The sequence below is a fragment of the Neoarius graeffei genome, chromosome 18 (genome assembly GCF_027579695.1).
Source record: "Neoarius graeffei isolate fNeoGra1 chromosome 18, fNeoGra1.pri, whole genome shotgun sequence".
Taxonomy (NCBI): Eukaryota; Metazoa; Chordata; class Actinopteri; order Siluriformes; family Ariidae; genus Neoarius; species Neoarius graeffei.
Window position 1 is genome coordinate 29,168,977 of NC_083586.1, and position 22,130 is coordinate 29,191,106.

The 22,130-nt window shown below is 41.3% G+C and overlaps 1 protein-coding gene across 3 annotated transcripts in view; it reads left to right on the forward strand.

The window, feature by feature from the left end:
* Positions 1-22,130, forward strand: part of appa (amyloid beta (A4) precursor protein a) — a 117,549-nt gene that overhangs the window by 81,735 nt on the left and 13,684 nt on the right. For 2 of the 3 annotated variants that reach the window (XM_060898645.1, XM_060898643.1), the window contains 3 exons: positions 2,699-2,798; positions 15,913-16,107; positions 20,304-20,357. In XM_060898645.1, the coding sequence (XP_060754628.1) occupies positions 2,699-2,798; positions 15,913-16,107; positions 20,304-20,357 (349 nt within the window). The remainder of the gene's footprint in view (positions 1-2,698; positions 2,799-15,912; positions 16,108-20,303; positions 20,358-22,130) is intronic. The other variant, XM_060898644.1, reaches the window with a different exon arrangement.

Genomic DNA, 22,130 nt, shown 5'->3' on the forward strand with positions numbered 1-22,130 from the left:
GCTCAATTTAGAGTCACCAGTTAACCTAACCTGCATGTCTTTGGACTGTGGGGGAAACCGGAGCACCCGGAGGAAACCCACGCGGACACGGGGAGAACATGCAAACTCCGCACAGAAAGGCCCTCGCCGGCCATGGGGCTCGAACCCAGGACCTTCTTGCTGTGAGGCGACAGCGCTAACCACTACGCCACCGTGCCGCCCCTAACAAAATTATACTTTGACAATTTCATGAGTGTGTGTGTGCTTTCCTTCTGAAATCACCTCCTCTCTTAATTTGTGGAGGAATTTCACCAAACTTGGCAAAAGGCTTTATTACCGTATTTTCTGGACTATAGAGCGCACCTGTATATAAGCCGCATCCGCTCTATTTAAAAAAAAAAAAAAAAGATATACAAGCCGCACCGGGCTATAAGCCGCAGATATCTATGTTGAAAAATTACATATTTACTGCATGTACAGAATGATTTTGTACTGTAAATGTACATGTATGTACCTGAACAGATTCTTTCCGAACAGTGCCTTTTAACACGGCAGCAACTTTGCTGATTAAAACGGAACAGAACCAAGAGAAAATAACCGGTATTTATTTACCTTCATTTCTCCTGTGTTTGAAACCACAAGTCACTTTAATCATCTTCGCTGGATTTGAAAATAATTACCAGTTAGTAATTTGTCGTGCGTGTTCTATCTGCTAAAGATCTGCTAATTCTTCTTTGCATTGATTTTTCGTCTATCTTATTTTTGATTCTACTTCCGGTTAGAGCGCCCCTAGCGGTGGAAGAAAAATCCACAGAATAGCCGCACCTTTGTATAAGCCGCATGGTTCAAAACCTAGGAAAAAAGTAGCGGCTTATAGTCCAGAAAATACGGTATATGACCGTTATACGCAGATTGAAATTTAATTTAATTTGGGCAGGTTTTACCAGAGTTATGCCCTTGATTATTAACATACTTTGGCAATTTCATCAAGGTGTGCTTGCTTTCTGAAATCAACTTCCCTCACAATTTTAACCCCCCACTGCCCAAAAGGGTCCAAAGGGGGATTAATGTCATGGCGATGTCTCTCTCACAGCTCCTCTTGCAGTTTTTGGAGGAATTTCACAAAACTTGACAGGATTCTTTGTTCTGTGTCGGTAATACGCATATTGCAATTTCATTCAATTCAGTCGCATTCTACCAGAGTTATAGCCGAGTTGCCAGTGGGGGATATTGTGCTCTCGGAGCACTCTTGTTACTTGAAGACATGAAGTGTTTAACTGAATAAAAAATAAAGAAAAACCATTGAATTAGAAGGTGTTCAAACTTTTGACTGGTACTGTGTACCTCTTTTATATGGTTTACTGCAATTCTAACACACTATTACCAAAACTCTTGAAGGTATATTAACAGGATAATGGAGGATAAAGTGGACAGGATAAAATTATGACCAAAAAAAGCAAACTTTTACGCTGTCCTTATTGTGTCCTGTAATCCTGAAATATCAAATGAGATTCTTTTAATAAAGTTGCCTGTAATATATTAGTAGTTCAGCTTGGAAAACTCATCTTACTTTTGATATAAAGCATATTGACAGGTGTGTTCTACGAATATAAAATGGCGATCTGCTTGTTTAACATTATACCACTGGGACTGACAAAAGTGAAACGCCAAGCTGAGGAAAATGCAGACAACTATCCAGACAGCTATCAGAATGTGGCTTGGGGGGAAAATAGTCTGTGATGCTGCTTCAGTTTGACTGCTTTGCTCTGGTTGCTCCAGTGACGTGAACATCTCAAATGTCACTTGTGCCCCTTTTCCACCAAAGCAGTTCCAGGGCTGGTTCGGGGCCAGTGCTTAGTTTGGAACCGGGTTTTCTGTTTCCACTGACAAAGAACTGGCTCTGGGGCCAGAAAAACCGGTTCCAGGCTAGCACCAACTCTCTGCTGGGCCAGAGGAAAGAACCGCTTACGTCAGCGGGGGGGCGGAGTTGTTAAGACCAACAACAATAACAAGACCGCTAAAGATCGCCATTTTTAAGCGACGAGAAGCAGCAGCTGCGCAAACGCGAAGTCATCCATTATTATTATTATTGTTGCTGCTTCTTCCGTCTTGTTTTTGCGTCGATATTCGCGCCAAGGTTTATGCAAACGTAGCGACGTAACTGACGTATACAACGACGTAACTGACGTATACAGCGACGTAATGACGTGGCTTTCCTTAGCACCGCGAGCTATGGAAAAGCAAACTGGTTCTCAGCTGGCTCGCAAGTTGAACGAGTTGTGAACCAGCACCAGCATTGGCCCCGAACCAGCCCTGGAACTGATTTGGTGGAAAAGGGGTATTGGTGGATCACAGTTTGGGAACAGCTAGGTTTGTGTAGCCTTGTTAGTCCGATTTTATTGTTCTAGAGATGATGTTCTTGTATGGGGTTTTTTTTTTTTCCTTCTTCCTTCTTCAAAGACCTTTTGTCTTCATTCTTCAGTCAGCTCATGGGTGACTATGAAGCACGTGAGCGGTTTAACTAATTGTTAACAACAGACCGAGTTTGACTTGATTTTTGAAGGTGAAATCCAATCCTGAGGGGGAAATATCCAACAAGGTTCATATGAAATGGATTTGTTCTTGCAAAAGAATGTGTCTTTTGTGAGGCTCAAATCTGCTTTAGGGGATAAAGGGATCAAAGTTCCAGACGTCAGGACCCCTGGCTTTTTGTTCTCAGGTGTTGACCCACTTGCGTGTGATTGAGGAGAGGATGAACCAGTCCCTGGCGCTTCTGTACAAAGTTCCAGGCGTGTTGGAGGATATCCAGGAAGAAGTTGGTGAGTGTGTGTGGGGGGGTTGTCGTCGTTGATTGTTGCACACGTACTTTTCAACACTGTACTGGCAGATACTTTCCGATTTGATAATTTTCCTTTAACAACAGAACCATCGTATACCAAATAGGAACAAATCATGATGGTGCATGCTGTTCTAGGAAAATAATCTGAGACAGGGTGGTCTGGTGTGGTGTGGGCCACACAGGAAGTAAAATTCTGTTACTACCCCAAAGTGGATTATTTTTCCATTAACAGCATGCTCCAAAGTCTTTTAGTCCTCTTTTTTTTTTCCCCCTTTATTAGACAGTGACTTGCTAATAGTTATGTATTAATACATTTAGTTTATAGTTAGATTTAATCTTGTGGCACGTCCACGAGCCAAAATAGTTTTGAAGTTATCACTTGTGTTAAAGTAACTATAAACGGACTTTCGATCACCAGCCTCTCCTTTTTCTCTCTCATTAAGTTAAAGAATGCGTTACTGAGAATCTGTTAAAGAATCTGTCCTGTTACTGAGAAACAGGAAATCTCAAAGGCCTCAGTCATGGAATACTTACTGATGGTCACAAAGAGCTGATAGGAAATTCCTTCCATAAATGTAACAAACATTTTCTTATAGACAGCTTCATCGCATCAGTGATTTTATCCAGTATTGCATTTTATTTATTTAGCTAGCCTTAAAAGGATAGTTCGGGATTTTTGACATGAATCTGTATGGCATCCCCATCAATAGTGTCGTGCAAACACACTGACTTACCCCTGACAGCATCCTGTGAGTCCAGTTCTTGTCCAGTTTTGGTCCAGACGAAAGTAGTCCAGCAAGTTTGTTGGGGTCACGAAAGTAAAATGTTTTTCGTCTCAAAACAGTATGTGTTCAGAAGAGTGATATATTTGCATCACAAAACCGTTGCCAAATAAAAAGTCAGACCTCGAAATCGCTTGGCACTATTTTCTCTCCCTCGGTATCACTGCGCGCTGCCGCCAGGTGACAGCCACGGCTGTATCATTCATTGTTTTAGTGATGGGAATTTCAGCTCTTTTCCGGGAGCCGGCTCTTTTGGCTTTTCTTACTCTAAGGAGCCGGCTCTTTCGGCTCCCAAACGGCTCCTGAGATTTTATTTTTGATTTAATTGCTGCAGGCGGCACGGTGGTGTAGTGGTTAGCGCTGTCGCCTCACAGCAAGAAGGTCCTGGGTTCGAACCCCGGGTCCGGCGAGGGCCTTTCTGTGTGGAGTTTGCATGTTCTCCCCGTGTCTGCGTGGGTTTCCTCCGGGTGCTCCGGTTTCCCCCACAGTCCAAAGACATGCAGGTTAGGTTAACTGGTGACTCTAAATTGACCGTAGGTGTGAATGTGAGTGTGAATGGTTGTCTGTGTCTATGTGTCAGCCCTGTGATGACCTGGCGACTTGTCCAGGGTGTACCCCGCCTTTCGCCCGTAGTCAGCTGGGATAGGCTCCAGCTTGCCTGCGACCCTGTAGAAGGATAAAGCGGCTAGAGATAATGAGATGAGATGAGATGAGATTTAATTGCTGCAATTAACTAGTTAATTAATTACATTATATTATTTATATTTTATCAATAGGATGTTTTCCATTTTATTTTTTAGTTTTTGTAGCCACTGTAAAGCTTTGTAAAGTATAGCAGTGTAACAATGTTCTAGCTATAGAAATAAAACTTACTTACCAATTAAATTATTTTCTCACAAACATAATGCAAAACTGTGTTATATTACCAATATAAAATACACAGAAGACATCAACTGTTTATCCTTTATGGCTTTATTTCACACTCGACCTTGAACAAAATGCCACAAAATAAATTATGAAGTATAAATCAGGCCTAAGAAACTATGAAGCAAAGTTGGAAATTATTTTAACAAACACAGAACAATGTGCAACAAAATATGTGGCACCTTGAGCGCATGGAAAAAGAGAAAAAGGTGCCGCACTCTGCTCCACCAGTAATGAGAAGCCGCTGGAACAGCAAATATGCTCCTGTTATAATGACTGCTGTCTCGTATACCGCAGATTAATCTGGCCATGCCAAGGCGGTTGCCGACCGAACCTGTCAATTTATGAGCGACAATTTATATCATGAGCTTTAGGAATTCACGGCAACAAAACAATGATCATGGTTGTCAAATAGGCAATCATCCTTCAGCTGAGCTGAACTCTCTCTCTCTCTCTCTCTCTCTCTCTCTCTCTCTCTGAGGCACCTAAGGACAAAAAATTAATTCGGCTCCCACCGCAGAGCCGCCTCCCGTCGTTCACTTCAAAGAGCCGGCTCTTTGAACCGGATCGTTCGCGACCGACACATCACTACATTGTTTACTGCTAGCAAAGTTAGCGACAACATGTCTGACTACGACGGTGAAATGTGTGCGGAGATTCAGCCACATCTTTGTTGCTACAGCCTGGATAGTCGCAAGTGCGCACCATTTTCACAAATATATTATTGTATAGGTTATAGAAGGTGATAAATTTGTCGCTGTTCTTGCTCTCAAATTAGCTTGTTAGCGCCGCTGATCTGAACTCCTAATCACTGCCAAACAATGGGAAAGGTGTTGATTCCTGCGCAGATGTCAACATGACAGCGCGCAGTGATACCGAGGGAGAGAAAATGGTGCCAAGCGATTTCGAGGTCTGACTTTTTATTTGGCAACGGTTTTGTGATGCAAATATATCACTCTTTTGAACACGTACTGTTTTGAGACGAAAAACGTTTTACTTTCGTGACCCCAACAAACTTGCCGGACTACTTTCGTCTGGACCAAAACTGGACAAGAACTGGACTCTCAGGATGCTGTCAGGGTGTTTGCACGACACTATTGATGGGGATGCCATACAGGTTCATGTCAAAAATCCCGAACTATCCCTTTAATTATATGGAACAGTTGTAATATGCCTTTGTGTGTGAGGTGTTCTAGAAATGGCATGCTCGTTAATATAAACCTCTGATTTGTATGACAGTAGGCACAATGAACAGATCTGTGCTGTTCTAGAAAAGTAATCAACACCACCTCACCAGTCAGATCAGAGAATTCAACAGTGCGATAGTATTAATATTCCATTGTCTTGTGTGTGCATGTCCTCCACGCATCTTTTTGCCCTTCTGCGTGTACAGTGTTTATTTGTACCCTGTGCGTCATTTGACCATCTGCGAGTCCCTGATTCAGTCACAGTCTATTTCTCTTTCTTTTACTCGCTCTCTTTGCCCATCAGCACACATTTCCTTCCCCACTGCCTCCGCTCGAGTGTAGTCACAAGCATCAGCAAGTCTGTGATTTAAGCACCTTTTAATTAGTGCAGCAGCCCCTGATCTTCATGTTACTTTGCCTCTAATCTTGTCCTCAATTTCATTCCTAAGTTTCTCTCCCTTTGGGTGTTTTCACGCCGCTTTCCCACATTTTATCCTTTGCTCGTTTTTAAACCCAGGTCTTTCCTGAAATCTTGCGTTCTTGGTGCCATAACTTGATCCAGTTCCTTTTGCTTTATGTATCTTTTCCTTACATGTTCTTGTATAGTGACTGATGTTAATCCAACTGAAATTTCTGGGTAATTTAATAATCCATTAAATACAGTGGTGCTTGAAAGTTTGTGAATCCTTTCGAATTTTCTATATTTCTGCATAAAGACGATCTAAAACATCAGATTTTCACACAAGTCTTAAAAGTAGATAGAGAACCCAGTTAAACAAATGAGACAAAAATATTATACTTGGTCATTTATTTATTGAGGAAAATGATCCAATATTACATATGCGAGTGGCAAAAGTATGTGAACCTCTAGGATTAGCAGTTAATTTGAAGGTGAAATTAGAGTCAGGTGTTTTCAATCAATGGGATGACAATCAGGTGTGAGTGGGCACCCTGTTTTATTTAATGAACAGGGATCTATCAAAGTCTGATCTTCACAACACATGTTTGTGGAAGTGTATCATGGCACGAACAAAGGAGATTTCTGAGGACCTCAGAAAAAGCGTTGTTGATGCTCATCAGGCTGGAAAAGGTTACAAAACCATCTCTAAAGAGTTTGGACTCCACCAATCCACAGTCAGACAGATTGTGTACAAATGGAGGAAATTCAAGACCATTGTTACCCTCCCCAGGAGTGGTCGACCAACAAAGATCACTCCAAGAGCAAGGCATGTAATAGTCGGCAAGGTCACAAAGAACCCCAGGGTAACTTCTAAGCAACTGAAGGCCTCTCTCACATTGGTTAATGTTCATGAGTCCACCATCAGGAGAACACTGAACAACAATGGTGTGCATGGCAGGGTTGCAAGGAGAAAGCCACTGCTCTCCAAAAACAACATTGCTGCTCATCTGCAGTTTGCTAAAGATCACATGGACAAGCCAGAAGGCTATTGGAAGAATATTTTGTGGATGAATGAAACCAAAATAGAACTTTTGGGTTTAAGTGAGACATGTTCTGTTTGGAGAAAGGAAAACACTGCATTCCAGCATAAGAACCTTATCCAGGGTGCTTGCGCAAGTCTTGAAAGTCTTAAAAAGTATGGAATTTTGAAATGCTGTTTTCCAGACCTTGAAAAGTCTTGGATTTTGTGAGAAAGTCTTAATAAAGTATGGAAAAAAAATCTCAAAGACACAGATGCTCAAAGACGCACAATATTGTGAAATAAGAAACAGGAAGGGTGTAAAAACTATGATTTCGCTAACCGGTCACGTACCCAGACAGCAAATTAGGTCTTGCTGACGTTGGGGCAACAGGCGCCGCCCGACATGGTGCATTGGTGAGATGTATTATGGAGATCGGTAGCTAATTGGCAAGATATCGGGAAGATGTTGGCATTAGAATGGTGGCCGAACATGAGTCAACGTACACCCGACATAACTGTGACCTATGCGGCTCATGAGCCAACGTGCACCCGACATAACTGTGACCTATGCAGTGCAATCCTACTAGAGCGGGGAAAGCATTCGGGCGCCTCGCTCTCCCATTGACTTAACACTGAAACAGCTGACTTTCACGGCATTGCTGGAAACACCGCAGCACGTTTGAAAATCAGCCCTTCCAAAGTTAAGTCAACGGGAGGGAGGCATCTGAATGCTTTTCTCTGCTCTAGTAGGATCCCACCGTTATATTGGGTCTTATTGATTTTGTTTAGGCTGCATGATGCACAGATGCACTAAACTGTACCGGTATACTTTGTATCGATACAGTTATACCACTTTCGTACCGGTATAAGTGTGAACATAGCGTATGCCTAATAAGTTTTTGTGTTATCTTTTTAACACTTTCTGAAAGCAACAATTAGTTAAACATAAGTCCATCTGCAACATTTGTTCTCATAAGTTACAATCAAGTAGGCTAAGGTCTGAGATAGCCTAGGACACTGCCATACATAACATAAGGTTGAAATAAAATTGGAAATCTAATGTTAAGCAAACGAAGTTGCGCGCAGAAGAGAAGGGAAAAGGCAGCTGGAAAAGCTGCTGCAAGTTAAATCTAGGGAAGATATTTCCCTATCTTGAGGTGTTCGCAATGTGGACATGTAGCCTGAAATAAGTGACTTCGCTGAATGGAAGGACAAGTGAACTTCTAAAGGCCTCTGCATGCTCTTGCGACAAGGCTTTCGCAGATAGCTTTTCGCAGACAGTTGTAATTTATTGTTGAGCGGCGTGCGCGATGTTATTCACCGGCACAACGCAAGGGGGCGCGAAGTCGCTAGGAGTAGTTGGTGGGTGTGGTTAGTGGAGTGTTTATCCTCCGGTTACTTATAATGACTAGAACTTTTATTTTTATAATGACTAGAACTGGAGTCGTATAGACATATGTACTTCCTCAATCAACCGCTCTTCGTGCTGCTCCATCTTTGCTCGTGTTTTTAAAAATGCCGGTCGTGAAAACAAAACAAACCGGGAAAGTAGTGAAGTGGAAGTGCGTGTACAGCGGATGTAGAGTGGACCAATCGGAGCCCTCTTGTCTGCGAGGCTTCTGCGGTGGTCACAATTTTTGGGAGGTGCGCACAGAGCGTTTGCAAAGGTGGGGGGGCTACGCAGACGCTATCTGCGACACCGTCTGCGAGGACTGGGTTGTCAGCATAAATTGGCCTTAAGGGTGAGTTACAGACCGCTTTCCTCTATGTAATCAAGTAGGCTAATGTTATTGTGGAGTCGAGTCAAGATAGCCTTACTGCAGCATCTGTTGCTGCTTGATATACGTACAGTATGTGGATAGCGATTGTGCCCACGTTTCGTGTTGCGCGTTTGATAGCTGCTATTTGTTTGTGTTGGTGCATGTTGATGAAACATTTAGTAGTGCGCATAGGCTGTCCATGCTCACCATGGCTATACAGTCTACAAATTATTTCGCTGTTTGTTTATAAGCTGGTGATAAGCAGGCTATGTCAGATGTTTGAAAGGGGAAGTAAAGACGTATTGCAGGGTTTTTTCTAGAAAAATTTAGTATGAGGGCGCTCACCATGGCAAGGGAGCGAAGCGGGGGGGGGGATGGTGCCGGTCCCCCCCCCCCCCCCCCCCCGCCGTGCAAAGCCTTTGAAAAATGCTCCAATGGGACATTCTGAGTATCTGAGAGGGAAATTGTAACAAATTGTCTGTCAACATTGAAAAAGAAGTAATATTCTTCTGCCCCGGACAGTCTTTGGCTTTCTTCCGCTTCGTGCCGCGGGATGACATCTTTAAATGCCCAAGTGTCAACAAAAACAACTCGCGAACTACTTCTGTCAAAAGCTCCTGCGCCGGTAGGTGAAAGGTCATTCAGTCTCGAGAAATCTCGCTCTACAAGTCAGCTGACCTTGTATGGAACCCATGTCAAATCTCGCGAGAGCAGCCGCGACAAGTAAACAACGAAACATGGCGCCTCAGTCTGGAAAACGCCAATTCGGATTGTTTTTGCACCGTCTGGCGGTGTATCTACTATGATTGGAATATTTTTGGAGCAATTATAACGTATTTGATGATCAGACACATCGTCACGTAGTGTTGCTGGGATGTTTTCACGGAGTCGGTAAGGGGGCGCACGCCGAGAGTAAGAGGGCGCAGCGCCCCTGTTCCCCCGTTTAGACGAAAGCCTGTATTGGTTTGGTGGTTGTTTTGTTGAGCTGACGTGAAAGGGGGTTTACTGGTGGCGGGTGTTGGGGGGGGGGGGATGCGAGAGACTTGCACCTGGGCCCGGCTTCACCGGGCCTGCGGGGCACGTAACTATGGAGAGAAATTCCTCTTGCTGTCTCATGGACAAGCCTCAGTTGAGCGTGGCTTTTCTGTGAACAGAGAAATAGAGGTAGAAAATATGAAGGAGAGAACACTTGTCACACAGAGGATCATCAGTGATCACATCTCTTATGTTGGAGGTTTGACGAATGTCGCAGTTACAAAAGCACTTCTCCTTTTGGCATCGTGTGCTAGACAGAAGTACAGGTGTTTCTTGGAAGACAAACAAAAGAAAAAAGACTTGCAGCGTGGAGAAAAGAGAGAGGCCCTCTTGGAAGATGTTGATGAACTAAAGAAAACAAAAAAAACGGATCGAGTTGAACATCAGTGGCCTCTTGTCCTCCGCTGATGACCTGGCTACCAAAGCAGAAAAGCTCGGTCAAATACAATTGATAGCCCAGTCAAATGCAATGAGGAAGGCTGCCAAAGAAAAGGAATGGGAACTTGGTGATATCCAGAAGAAGCTGGATTTGAAGTTAAATGAAATTAGAATTTAGACAAGTCTTTGCCATTTGCAATTTATTTTTTTCTAACCAAATGCTTGGTGGTATATATGCACTTTTGTGAATGTTCTTGCGATACAGCTTGTTAAAGTTAAATGGAACATAACATATGAGAACATAAAGATAGGTTCAGTTATGTCAAGGATAGAAAATAAGGTGTGAATGAATTGACTGAATTCTACATACATTTCTGTTTTTATACTTACAGATGACCTCTTAGTGAAACTTGTTTGTATGAAATTCTTTCACTTGTTGTTTTTATCCTGAAATCATTTTTGTTAGTAAAACATAATTTAAACATTTTTTAAATTCGATTTTATTAAAATGTACTAAACACAACTGGTACTATCTCAACCAATAAAGTAGGCAGTAGGCACGCAAGTGTAAAAGTACATAAAGTCAAGGTCTTGGGAATAAAAATATCAGTTTTGAAAAAGTCTGGAATTTTGATTTGGAAAAAGAGCAAGCACCCTGCTTATCCCATCTGTGAAACATGGTGGTGGTAGTATCATGGTTTGGGCCTGTTTTGCTGCATCTGGGCCAGGACGGCTTGCCATCATTGCTGGAACAATGAATTCTGAATTATACCAGCGAATTCTAAAGGAAAATGTCAGGACATCTGTCCATGAACTGAGGCCCTGTCCACACGGCAACGGATTCAGGTGAATCTGATAAAATTGTTTATCGTTTCGGCCTGGCGTCCACACGGCACCGGCGTTTTGGGTGCCCCAAAACGAAATCTTTTGAGAACGGGTTCCAGAATGGAAAAATCTGGCAACGGCGCCGTTGCGAAATCGTCTGGATGAGTAGAACGGATTTGTTTGCGATGACGTCACAACCACATGACTGTCAGTGCTTCATGCCGGGTAGAAGTGTAACGAACTCGATGAGAGTTGTCAACAAATCCTATAAATTGGTTCCTGAAATGCGCTTACAAAATATTTTCACTGCTTTCCAAAAACAAAAACAATCCCGCCAGCAAAAATAGGGGAAAAAAAAAAAAAAGGAGCGATCTCACCTCTTCAGATGCTGGTTTAAGTCCGACAATACATTCCTCAAAAAGGGCGTAGAAGAACAAAGTAATCCATCAACGTGTAGCATTCAATTTATTCCGGACCATTAAAGAATTCTGGAGGATATCAGAATGTTGGCGTACCAGCTTCCATCTACCCCCATTCATTCCTCTTTTTCCGCGTCTTTCGTTTTACGCTACTGATTAATAATCAAAACTTTATGTGGCTGATGCTACAGAAGAAGGGGTTTATGCGCATGCGTCTACTACTATTATTCTGGTGTCTCCAATGGGACCGTCTTACAGCGCACGTAGAGGTGTGGCATGTGTATTGCATCGTTTTCAGCAAGCGTTTTGTTGCCATATGTACCTGATATTTTACTGATCCGTTGCCCATGTGGACGCGATATTTAAAAAAAAAAAAAATCTCGTTGCCGTTGTCGTGTGGATGTAGCCTGAATCTCAAGTGAAGGTGGGTCATGCAGCAAGACAACGACCCTAAGCACACAAGTCATTCTACCAAAGAATGGTTAAAGAAGAATAAAGTTAATGTTTTGGAATGGCCAAGTCAAAGTCCTGACCTTAATCCAATCGAAATGATGTGGAAGGACCTGAAGCGAGCAGTTCATGTGCAGAAACCCACCAACATCCTAGAGTTGAAGCTGTTCTGTACGGAGGAATGGGCTAAAATTCCTCCAAGCCGGTGTGCAGGACTGATCAACAGTTACCGGAAATGTTTAGTTGCAGTTATTGCTGCACAAGGGGCTCACACCAGATACTGAAAGCAAAGGTTCACATACTTTTGCCACTCACAGATATGTAATATTGGATCATTTTCCTCAATAAATAAATGACCAAGTATAATATTTTTTGTCTCATTTGTTTAACTGGGTTCTCTTTATCTACTTTTAGGACTTGTGTGAAAATCTGATGTTTTAGGTCATTTATGCAGAAATATAGAAAATTTCTAAAGGGTTCACAAATTTTCAAGCACCACTGTAGAAGAATAATCTCCACTATAAATCACTGTGTGTGATTATAACTTGTACAATTAAAACCCATTTGGAGTAGATGTGCTGTGCATCATCGTGGATAAAAACTGCACCAGTGAGTTCATGGTACACATTTTAAAAGATTTATAATTATTTTTTGGTGGGATCAGCAGTGTGGGGAAATGAGGCCAGACCGGTGGACATTTACCAGGAATTTTCACATATTTGTCCATCTGTATTTCAAAAGCATCAAACTGAATGGCCCCTGAAAAGTTGTAAACGTATGGATCTAATCTAATTTTCTTCCAAATGTTACACTGGGTGAATACATAATGTCGTTACACAGCCTGTGAAGCGGGGGCCTCCACGGGACCAACTTTAAAAATTCATAACTTTGCTATCGATGGTCCTAGCCCTGCCAAACTTTACAAGCACGTCCCCTCCCCGAGCCCTTTCGAACTAGCACAGGCACGGCCCGCTATGACCCAGCCTCTGCCCGTTATTTGCCCCCAAAGCCCCTGTGCAAGCGCTGCTTGCCGAAAACTTTAATATGAGCCCTGGCTTGAGCCAGCCTTTTAAAAATTCATAACTCTGCCAAAGAACGTCCTAGCCCCGCCAAAATTTACAGACCCCTCCCTTTTCCTGAGTGGCACACTAAATAAAACAATAATACACTCGGTTGTTTTTATTGCACAATGCAGTTGAACTACTGTTTTAGGGTTGACCGTCTCTAACTGATCCAGTTGGTTGATTGAGTTCAGTTTACATGAAACTTTGCAGTACAGTATTATGAAACACATGATCAATGGTTGTGCTTTTTTTTTTTCTTCATTCATAATAAGAATGACCGTCATATGCTTTGTAGGATGTAGATTTATATTAAGAGTTTTTATTTTCTTCTAAGTTCTAGTCCAGCAGATTTTATTCCGAATGCCAATTGATATGCCCGTGTCTAGTTTTGAGTCATTTTGTTACAAAGTCACTTGGAATCGGAGTCAAAATTTTAACTCTGTTATGTAAGAATAGTTGTATTGTTAATTACTAAATTTCTTATAGATGTATAAAAAAAAAAGTAATTGTTGACATAATGTTTCATGAGTGTTATTATAGTTCCTATCAGGGCTTTGAACCGGAATTTTTTTCCTATTGGTTCGTTCCGAACAGAAACGGAATTTTAACGTTTCCGGTTTTGGGTTCCACCATTAAATAGACGTTCCCGAACCGGTTAGAACAAAAAAATTTCATTCCCGGAACGGTTAATTACGTTCCCTGTCAGCTGTTTAACAAATGGCTATAAAATTATGTCTCTGTCTCATCCAGCTTAAGCCAAATGTAGGCTAATTCTATTACAACCTTCATTAAATAAGACAAGAAATAATTCAAAGCAATTATTTCAAATGTTGGCGATTTGGATTCTCAGTATGTCTTCCCATCTACACAAACAGAAAAAGTGCCAAAAATGAAAGATAATTCGTTTAGTGTGTTACCAAAGGCTAGTCAGGCCCTATAGAGGGCTACCGCATGACGTCACCGCGCCGCGAGATTTTGTTAGGCGCCATATTGGAAGACCAAGTACACATCTATACAAGTACATACATACATACATACATACATACATAAAACAAACTACACCTGAAATGTAGCCAGGGCCGGTTCTGCCCTAATCTGGACCCGGGTGCAACATCGCGCAACCCCCCCCCCCCCCCCCCCCCCCAAAAAAAAAAAACAGTTTAAATCAGGACAACCATCACATAACTATAACTATAAACATTTTATATCAACTATTTTAACTAAATGGGCTATAATAAATAAGCCTGCAGGCGGGCTGCCTCAGAAAAGTAACCATTCAATGACAACTGAAAGCCTGCAGCCACGGCGGGCTGCCTTAAAAAGTAACCATTTGTCCTACCTTAAAACTCGTTTTGCATTTTCTGCCTCCTTTTTTGTATTTTCGACCCTCCGTTTATTTTCTTTCCTTTTCTGAAAACCTGATTTGTGTCCAGACATTTTGTTCTGCTACCAACGAACTAACTCGTCAGGTCTCGTCTCTCGAGCCCGCGATGATTCCCGTGGGAAGAGCAACAATTGATACATTTTTACAAACAGCCAATAGGGAGGTTGCAACGTTCAGGCTCTTCTTTGCTCAGACACTCAGTAATGCACTTACTCACTTATTATCACGTGGAGACGTGATAGTAGTCCACCTTCCCGCTCTCTCCATTCAGTCAGCAAACGTCACACAGGAAGTGAACCCCAGCGGGTCATAGAAACTTGCGCAGGAGAAGAATGACTTTTTTATTTGTAGGCTACGGAAACTTTGAGGAACGAAATAAAAACCGGTATTAACCGATTACCATTATTTTTAATAAGCGTTTCTGTTCCGGAACATAAATAATAAAGTTTCTGGTTTCGTTTCTGTTCCATGTGAAATAGAAAAAGTTCCCAGTTTTCGTTTTCGTTCCTTGAACCGGTTCAAAGCCCTGGTTCCTATATATGAGTACCAGTAAGTTGTAACCAACTGGATCGTCCTCGGGCTCCCCCCCCCCATACTTTTTTTTTTTTTTCCTCGACATGGAGCTAACCTGTGTGTGCTCCTGTTTTCTTGGGTAGAAGTTTAAGCATGGTTTTTCTTGAATCTTCTGACATTTTTCTTGTAAATTATATTCAATTTGTATTGTAATTAGCAACTAATGTCTCGTGTACTTTGGCCTTTGAAGATCACAAAAATGTGCCTGGAAATAGCTGAGAAGCCTCTCCAGGCAACTAAAGCCCTTCAGCAACAATGTGACCCCTGGCCACATCCGTCATTTGGACGGACCGAGAACGTTTCAGACTCTTCTGTCCTATGACCGTCTGCTTAAAATTCCTGATTTCCCACACTGAGTCAGGGATAAGATGGGCATCCAGTGAATTTTTCAAAGCTGAATGTTGATGTAAACGTATACTACCGGTACTTGCTTTTCTTTATTAAGACTATTTGAAATGCATTTCACAGAGTCTGTTATTTTAGGACTTGGATAACTGCTTGTTTCACTCATACAAGATCCAACACTTGTTGTAAAAGCAGCCCTTAACACAGTGGTGGCTGTTCCATACAGGCAGGGACGCCTTCTATATCAGCCAATCAACAAATGTTGATGTTTGTAAAGCCCTCATTCACAACTGTAGAATTTTAAATTGTATTTACTGCAAGGTTACTTGAAGAAACAATACACTAGATAGGCTCGTGACCTCCCCCCCCCCCCTCCTCTTCTCTCTCCCCCAAGGCTGTCATTATTAATATCGTTCTGATTCACTGAAACCTCTTCATGAGAGCCGTGAAGGCTACAATACTGCACTATAGTGCCAGAATGAATTAATTCATCATCTAAACTAAGTGTTTCAGGGTGTTTAATCTGTTTTTGTTCCCTCCATCTCAGATATGTTACAGCGTGAGCAGCAGGAGATGTCGGCACAATTGGCTTCACTGCAGAGCGACGTGAGGGTGAGCTACGGCAATGACGCACTGATGCCCGACAGCACCGCCCCATTCGACCTACTGCCCTCCGAGGACTCCGAGCACCTGGGCTTCATTCACCCTGAAAGCTTCAACCAGCCCAACACTCAGAACCATGGTACACACTCATACGGTCCTACAGTGTTCATAGACGATGCTGCTATACTTCTGTTTAGAGAGCTAACCTCAAGGCCATAACTTTTAGAGATTCTGTTCAAGAAGCGAAGCTGCGTTTTGATCTAAACTGTAAAGATTGAGTGAACAGTTGCACGGTCGCATGCACGGCACATTCAGCTGACACTGTACACAGCAATGTGCTACAGACTTGCGCAATGTGTATACACTTGCTGGCCACTTTATTAGGAATGCCTGCACTTTCATGCCGTCATGTAGCAGCAGCACAACGCAGATACAGGTGAAGAGATTCAGTTAATGTTCACGTCAAACATCAGAACGGGGAGGGGGGAGTGATCCTCCACCACATCGTTGGCTGATTTAGATAACTGCATGCGTTTCCTAATAAATTGGACAGTGGGAGTATATATATTTAATCTGCTCCAGTATACCAGCAAAACAGCAATCGCATTAAAAGAAAAATATTTTTTTATTTAATTTAACTATAATACCAAAAAAAAACTATTAAAAGAGGAACAGAAGGGAAAAGAAAGAAATAAATAATCTTACCCTTCTGCTACCAGTATGTTAGCGTGAGCCGCTCAGTTTTGCACTTAAAAGACCTGTTATTGCAGGACATGCCTAATTACAGACACAATATCTTCAGATCGTCACATGTAGCTTATGCAATGATCATAGCCTTAAAGTGCTGATGACACGAACATGACTCTGTGCAATTTCTTAAATAAACTATACAACATGGCAAACGTGTTAGATTTCTGTTATTATGTGAAAAGAAGCTGTTACACGAATATCCAACTCTTAATTGCACAGCGCAAGAAAACTGGGTCCGTGGCTCGCGGCCATGTTGTGACGTCAGCGGAAGAACACGCTGCGGTTCACTGGCTGTTCTACTCAATGGAAATGGCGCATGAAAACGCCGGTGAACTCTCTAGTGCTAGCTCTTCAACAACCAAATACTGGTACTTTAAGCAGTGATCATGATGGCATGATTTTATCTGATTTTAAATAAATGAGATTGATAATAATGTGAATGTTCACAACTAGTACATACAAACTCTGCAGCTTCTGATTCAGCAGCTGCGTCATACTCCGCAAAAACATCAGCAAGAACCTACAATATAAATGGAAATGCAATACACTAAGCTCAAATGACTTTTGGAAAGTATAATTTCTAAATGTTTTCTACATATTCTTGAAGTCGGTCATCGGGGTACTTGCTACCGTTCCCTAACAACGCATGGCAAAGGGTAAAGTGTAGTGTTGCTACGCTAAAGCCTCCGGTGGAAGATCCTCGACGTGCTGATAAGACATACAGTTCTATATAACACACAAGTGTCACGATAATCACAAAACAGATGCAAATTGTTAAAATACCTAATTTTTAAGCAATCATGTATTGATCTCTTCCGAATAGAATCTATGATAGCCTACCCTCTTTACCCTTTTGCCTCTCGTTGCTAGGCGGCAGTTACATGAAAGCCGCAAGCTTTCACAAGCAAATACATCACTGATATCACGCCGACTTTATGATTACATTTATGATTATCATGAATGTGTACTCTATGATGTGTACTCTGAGCGCTCTGGAGTGAGTCACTTCCAAGATGGCCGCGCAGACCGCAGTGTTACTATTTTTAGCATCATGTCGGAGCACTCTATAGCTCTACGTACCTTTATCTTATGTCGTTTCTCAACACACGTTCTGACAGGAGGACTGTCTTTGGAGGAGTCGCCTTGTCCCAGGCGACTGCTGGATCCGGCATAGCTACTAGTAGACCCCCTCCGGAATACTGTAGGCACTGCTGATGGCAGCAACACACGTTTGTGCTGAACTGCACACTCAAGAGATTCTTTTAAGCTGGGAAGGGTGTCAAAACAATCCAAATCGAAGTGTTCAGAGCACAGGACGGATGTTGGTGAGGGCTCCCACTTGTCACGAGTGCGCCTGACTTGCTTCACCCACTTCGCATGCAGCTTGGGATCTCTGGGAAACTTGAATAAACTTACCCCATCCTTGTGGGTTTTGGAGCAAAAGCCGGCAACACAACGCGAAGGCATAATAACTTTTTATTTATATATATATATATATATATATATATATATATATATATATATATATATATGTATGTATGTATGTGTATGTCTAATAAAAATACTAATAATGATAAACTGAACACCTGCTGCATCAACAACAAACTGGTAAGTTAGGAGGAAGGTTCTTTTGCTGACGTCATATAGCTCCTCCTCCTCATTCGTCTCCTGGGTGCTGCAGCCCCGTCAAATTTGCCCAAATAGCCGCGTTTTTTATCATAACTTGTAAAATAGGCGCCTTCGTGAATTAATATATGGATCATCGGGAATTACTTTGTTATAAAACATCGCCAAAGATGTCAAAAACGTGTCATCAGCACTTTAAATGAATGCTAAGCCATGTCATCTATTCTAAAACGCTACATTTATCTGGGAGTCAACCGAAAGGTCTGACCTTTTATATTCATCCAAATATGTGTATTTAGTAATGCATTCCAGAAACACTACACTCCACACTCATGAGAACTTGCAACACCCTATAGACCCCTTGCACTGACGTCACGTTTGTTAGCACCCATCACTACCCTATACCTAGGGGACAAGCGAACTTTGTTCACATACTGAAGCCAAGCGAAGATGTCCAAAGAAAACTACAGCTAAAAAAAGCTCAACTACTGGATTACGTCGATAATCTTAGTCAGAAAGGAGCGAAGCATAGCTATACGTGGAAATTAGAGGTTATTAGTGGTTATGAGCCATACAAAATTCCTTGAAATGACTAGTGACGGTATACAGGTTTGTGGCTTAGCGTTAGCCACATGGTGGAATATACCACCTTTTTCACCCTGAAGAGTCCCGATATGGAAGAACAGTGTTTTAAAAAAAAAATAAAAATACAAAAGCAAGAAAACCTTTGTAGAAAGACTATTTCCTGACGTCAGTTTTTGGGAACAGAATGTTGCGAAAGCCAAAGCATTTCCTCTCAAAGGACTCAACAACCCCAAGGACATCTAGTTACAGAGCTATTTGCACTCTATCATTTATACAGTGACGCTTATTATTGTTAAAACAATATCAAGTGTTTATTTGTAAAATAACTCGAGACTTTCAAACAATATTGTAAGATTTAATTTTATCTAATAGTGGATGGTACAATAATTACAAACGCTAAAGGAATCGGCACATTCCAGTTGTAGCTGTAGTCATACAGTAACTATAATCACCCTCGTAGTAATAATTTCAATAAATGGTTAATGTTCAGTTCCCTCTTCATTTATTCTCGATTCAAAAGGCACAACTAAGTCACATAGATCATTGATAAGTGTGTAACGGACAATAAGAATTTTATCCAAAATAGTTTTTCCTGCCTTAGTCGATTTATTTCCAGTTTGCATGCATGCAACTGTTGTAAAGTTCAGTGTGTGTGTGTGTGTGTGGAACTCTCTCGAACTGTAGGTTCATTTCTACACTCTGGCTCCGTGGTGATGTAGTGCACAGGACTGGGTTCCTCTGATAACAGAAGCAAAGCTTCAGCGCGCTCTGCTCTTAATCTTTTCTGTTCTTTCAGGATATATCGCGCATGTCGCTCCTTGGGGTTTTTACTGAGTTATCCCGGAGTTGTTTGAAACCAATCTGGGTTTTCCGTGTCAAATAAGGAAGCTGCTTCACCTATAAGAAAATCAAACACCTTCATGAAGGAGCTAACTGGAATACGAGCAGGAAAAAAATAAAATGAGATTCTTAAGCAAACTCTTCCATACTCACTTCCGACTTTCTATTTTTTTAAAAATGCATTCTGAATACAATCACGAATTTCTCTGGAGTTTTCAGGCTTGGCTCCTCTCATCGTACTCTCTTTAACTGCTCGTTTCTTCATTGTTCTTGAAGAATTTGCTTCTCTTTGTTAACATTTTTCTTGATAGCGGGGAGACGGTAATACCTTTTATCTGTTTCTCTATTTGAACAACCAAAAACCGTGCAAAAATGAGCCATATTGAGGACAGATTAAGCCTTGCTTACACGAAAGACCGTGTGTGTCTGACCCCCAGGTGTAATTATCACGTGATGCGCGAAGTCATGCACAAACGGTCGATATCTAATATACAGTACCATCTATTCTTACAATGAACTCTTATCTATGTGCAGTTGAGCCTGTTGATGTTCGTCCCTTCCCTGACAGAGGGCTTCCTACTCACCCAGGTACACTGATTAACATGTCATCATCCTGCATTTCTAATACAATAGACTACTGAAACCTGTTCATTTTCAATGAATTAAAGAAGCAGTTTGTAATTTTGTAATCGGATTATAAGTTCTCGTATCTGCTTGGTGCTCGTGAGATGAATTGCCTTTGAAGTGAAACCGTTAAATAGCCTTCACCTTAAAAATTACAAACTGCACCTTTAAGCAATTTAAAGGCATACACTTTTATATGAATAATATTGCTGTGAGTGTTACTATAGTATTGTGATTATGACAATCTTGGCTTCTTTAGAGTTTTTATAATTCATTTAAAAGGAAATCCTGTACTGAAGGCTTCAACAAAAAACATTAACTGTTATTTTCAGACCACATTTAATTTTATGCATAGATTTTTGTGGCTACTGCATCATAGAGGTGAAGCGAGGCAGTAGCCACTATGTCATCGTGATGTAAGAATGAGTGTAACAACAGCGCACTGCGCATATGCATAAGCATTACAATCACCAGAACGGCGAATCGTGATCTCGTGATACAAACAGTTGATCTTGCGTTATCAAAGGTACACAAGAACGAGTGGCGAAGCCACTATGTCATGCTGTAAGAATGAGTGTAATAATAGTGAAACTTCGTAACCAATCAGCACTTATCCTGATCAAGTTCGATTACCCATTCTTCTACTTCATAAATTTCGGAACCAACCAGAAATGAAATAAGAGAAACCTTGTTATAACTTCGTAGTATCGGAAGATAATCGGCAGATAAAAAGATAAACGAAATTCACTTCATGGTTTGCCAAGGCTGCTGATTTCAATATCAAGTAAGGGGTCATCCATAATTTTCATCATTATCATGAGTCTACAAAGAGTAGACTTTTGAGCAACCCCCCTCCCTCCCCCCAAAGTGTACATTGGCGGACAAAAAAAAGATGATGGATCTACGTGGAATAGGAATTCAAAATAAAACCATGTCTTGTATTACTTTTTATTAAAATCGGATGACAGGACAATACAAAGATTCACAAGAGAAGAAAAGAAGACACAAGACGGGTCCAGAAGTTTTCATAGAAAGCAGGCGATTCATTTTACAGTCCCCCCAGGATTTCGCAGGCCTTTTTTGTGATTGTTGCGGGCTAAAATGTCTGATGTTGCGGGGGGGGTTCCAAAAAATTGCGATGAAAGTTGCGGTGTTTAGGTTTTCGTTGCAATTACATTGCGGGAGGAAGTGAAAGTTGCGAGAAATTGTTGCGATTTTCTCTTTTTGTGATTAAAATTGAGTGATATGTTAAATATTAAGTTATTACTGAAAAACTATTGATTAAAAAAAACAGACACTGAGAAATGGTCCTATAAACAACTTTACCAATATAAAAGATTACCAGGACTACAAAAATGCAGAAAAATAGGCTTTACTTCTCCAAATGCACCTGTTGGTTCAAAAGTTCAAGTGCAGAGAACCTCACAGCACAACATGAAGTTACCTTAAAATATAATATAAATGCCTCAGCTTTCATGTAAGAAAAAAAAACTATTAATACTAGTACTGTGTGCAGGCAGTCTCTCCTGAAGACTAAATTAAACAACAATTATAAACTAATAAAATAAATGGCTCAGGCTTCATAGAAGAAAAAAAACAATTTGAACAGAATCTCACAGTATGATGCTGAAGCTGCCTAAACAATGGAAAATAAAATACCATTTTGGTAAAAATGTTGGCATCCATTAATTTCTTGTATTAAGTAAAAAATAAATAATGTAAAGTGCACACAGTCCT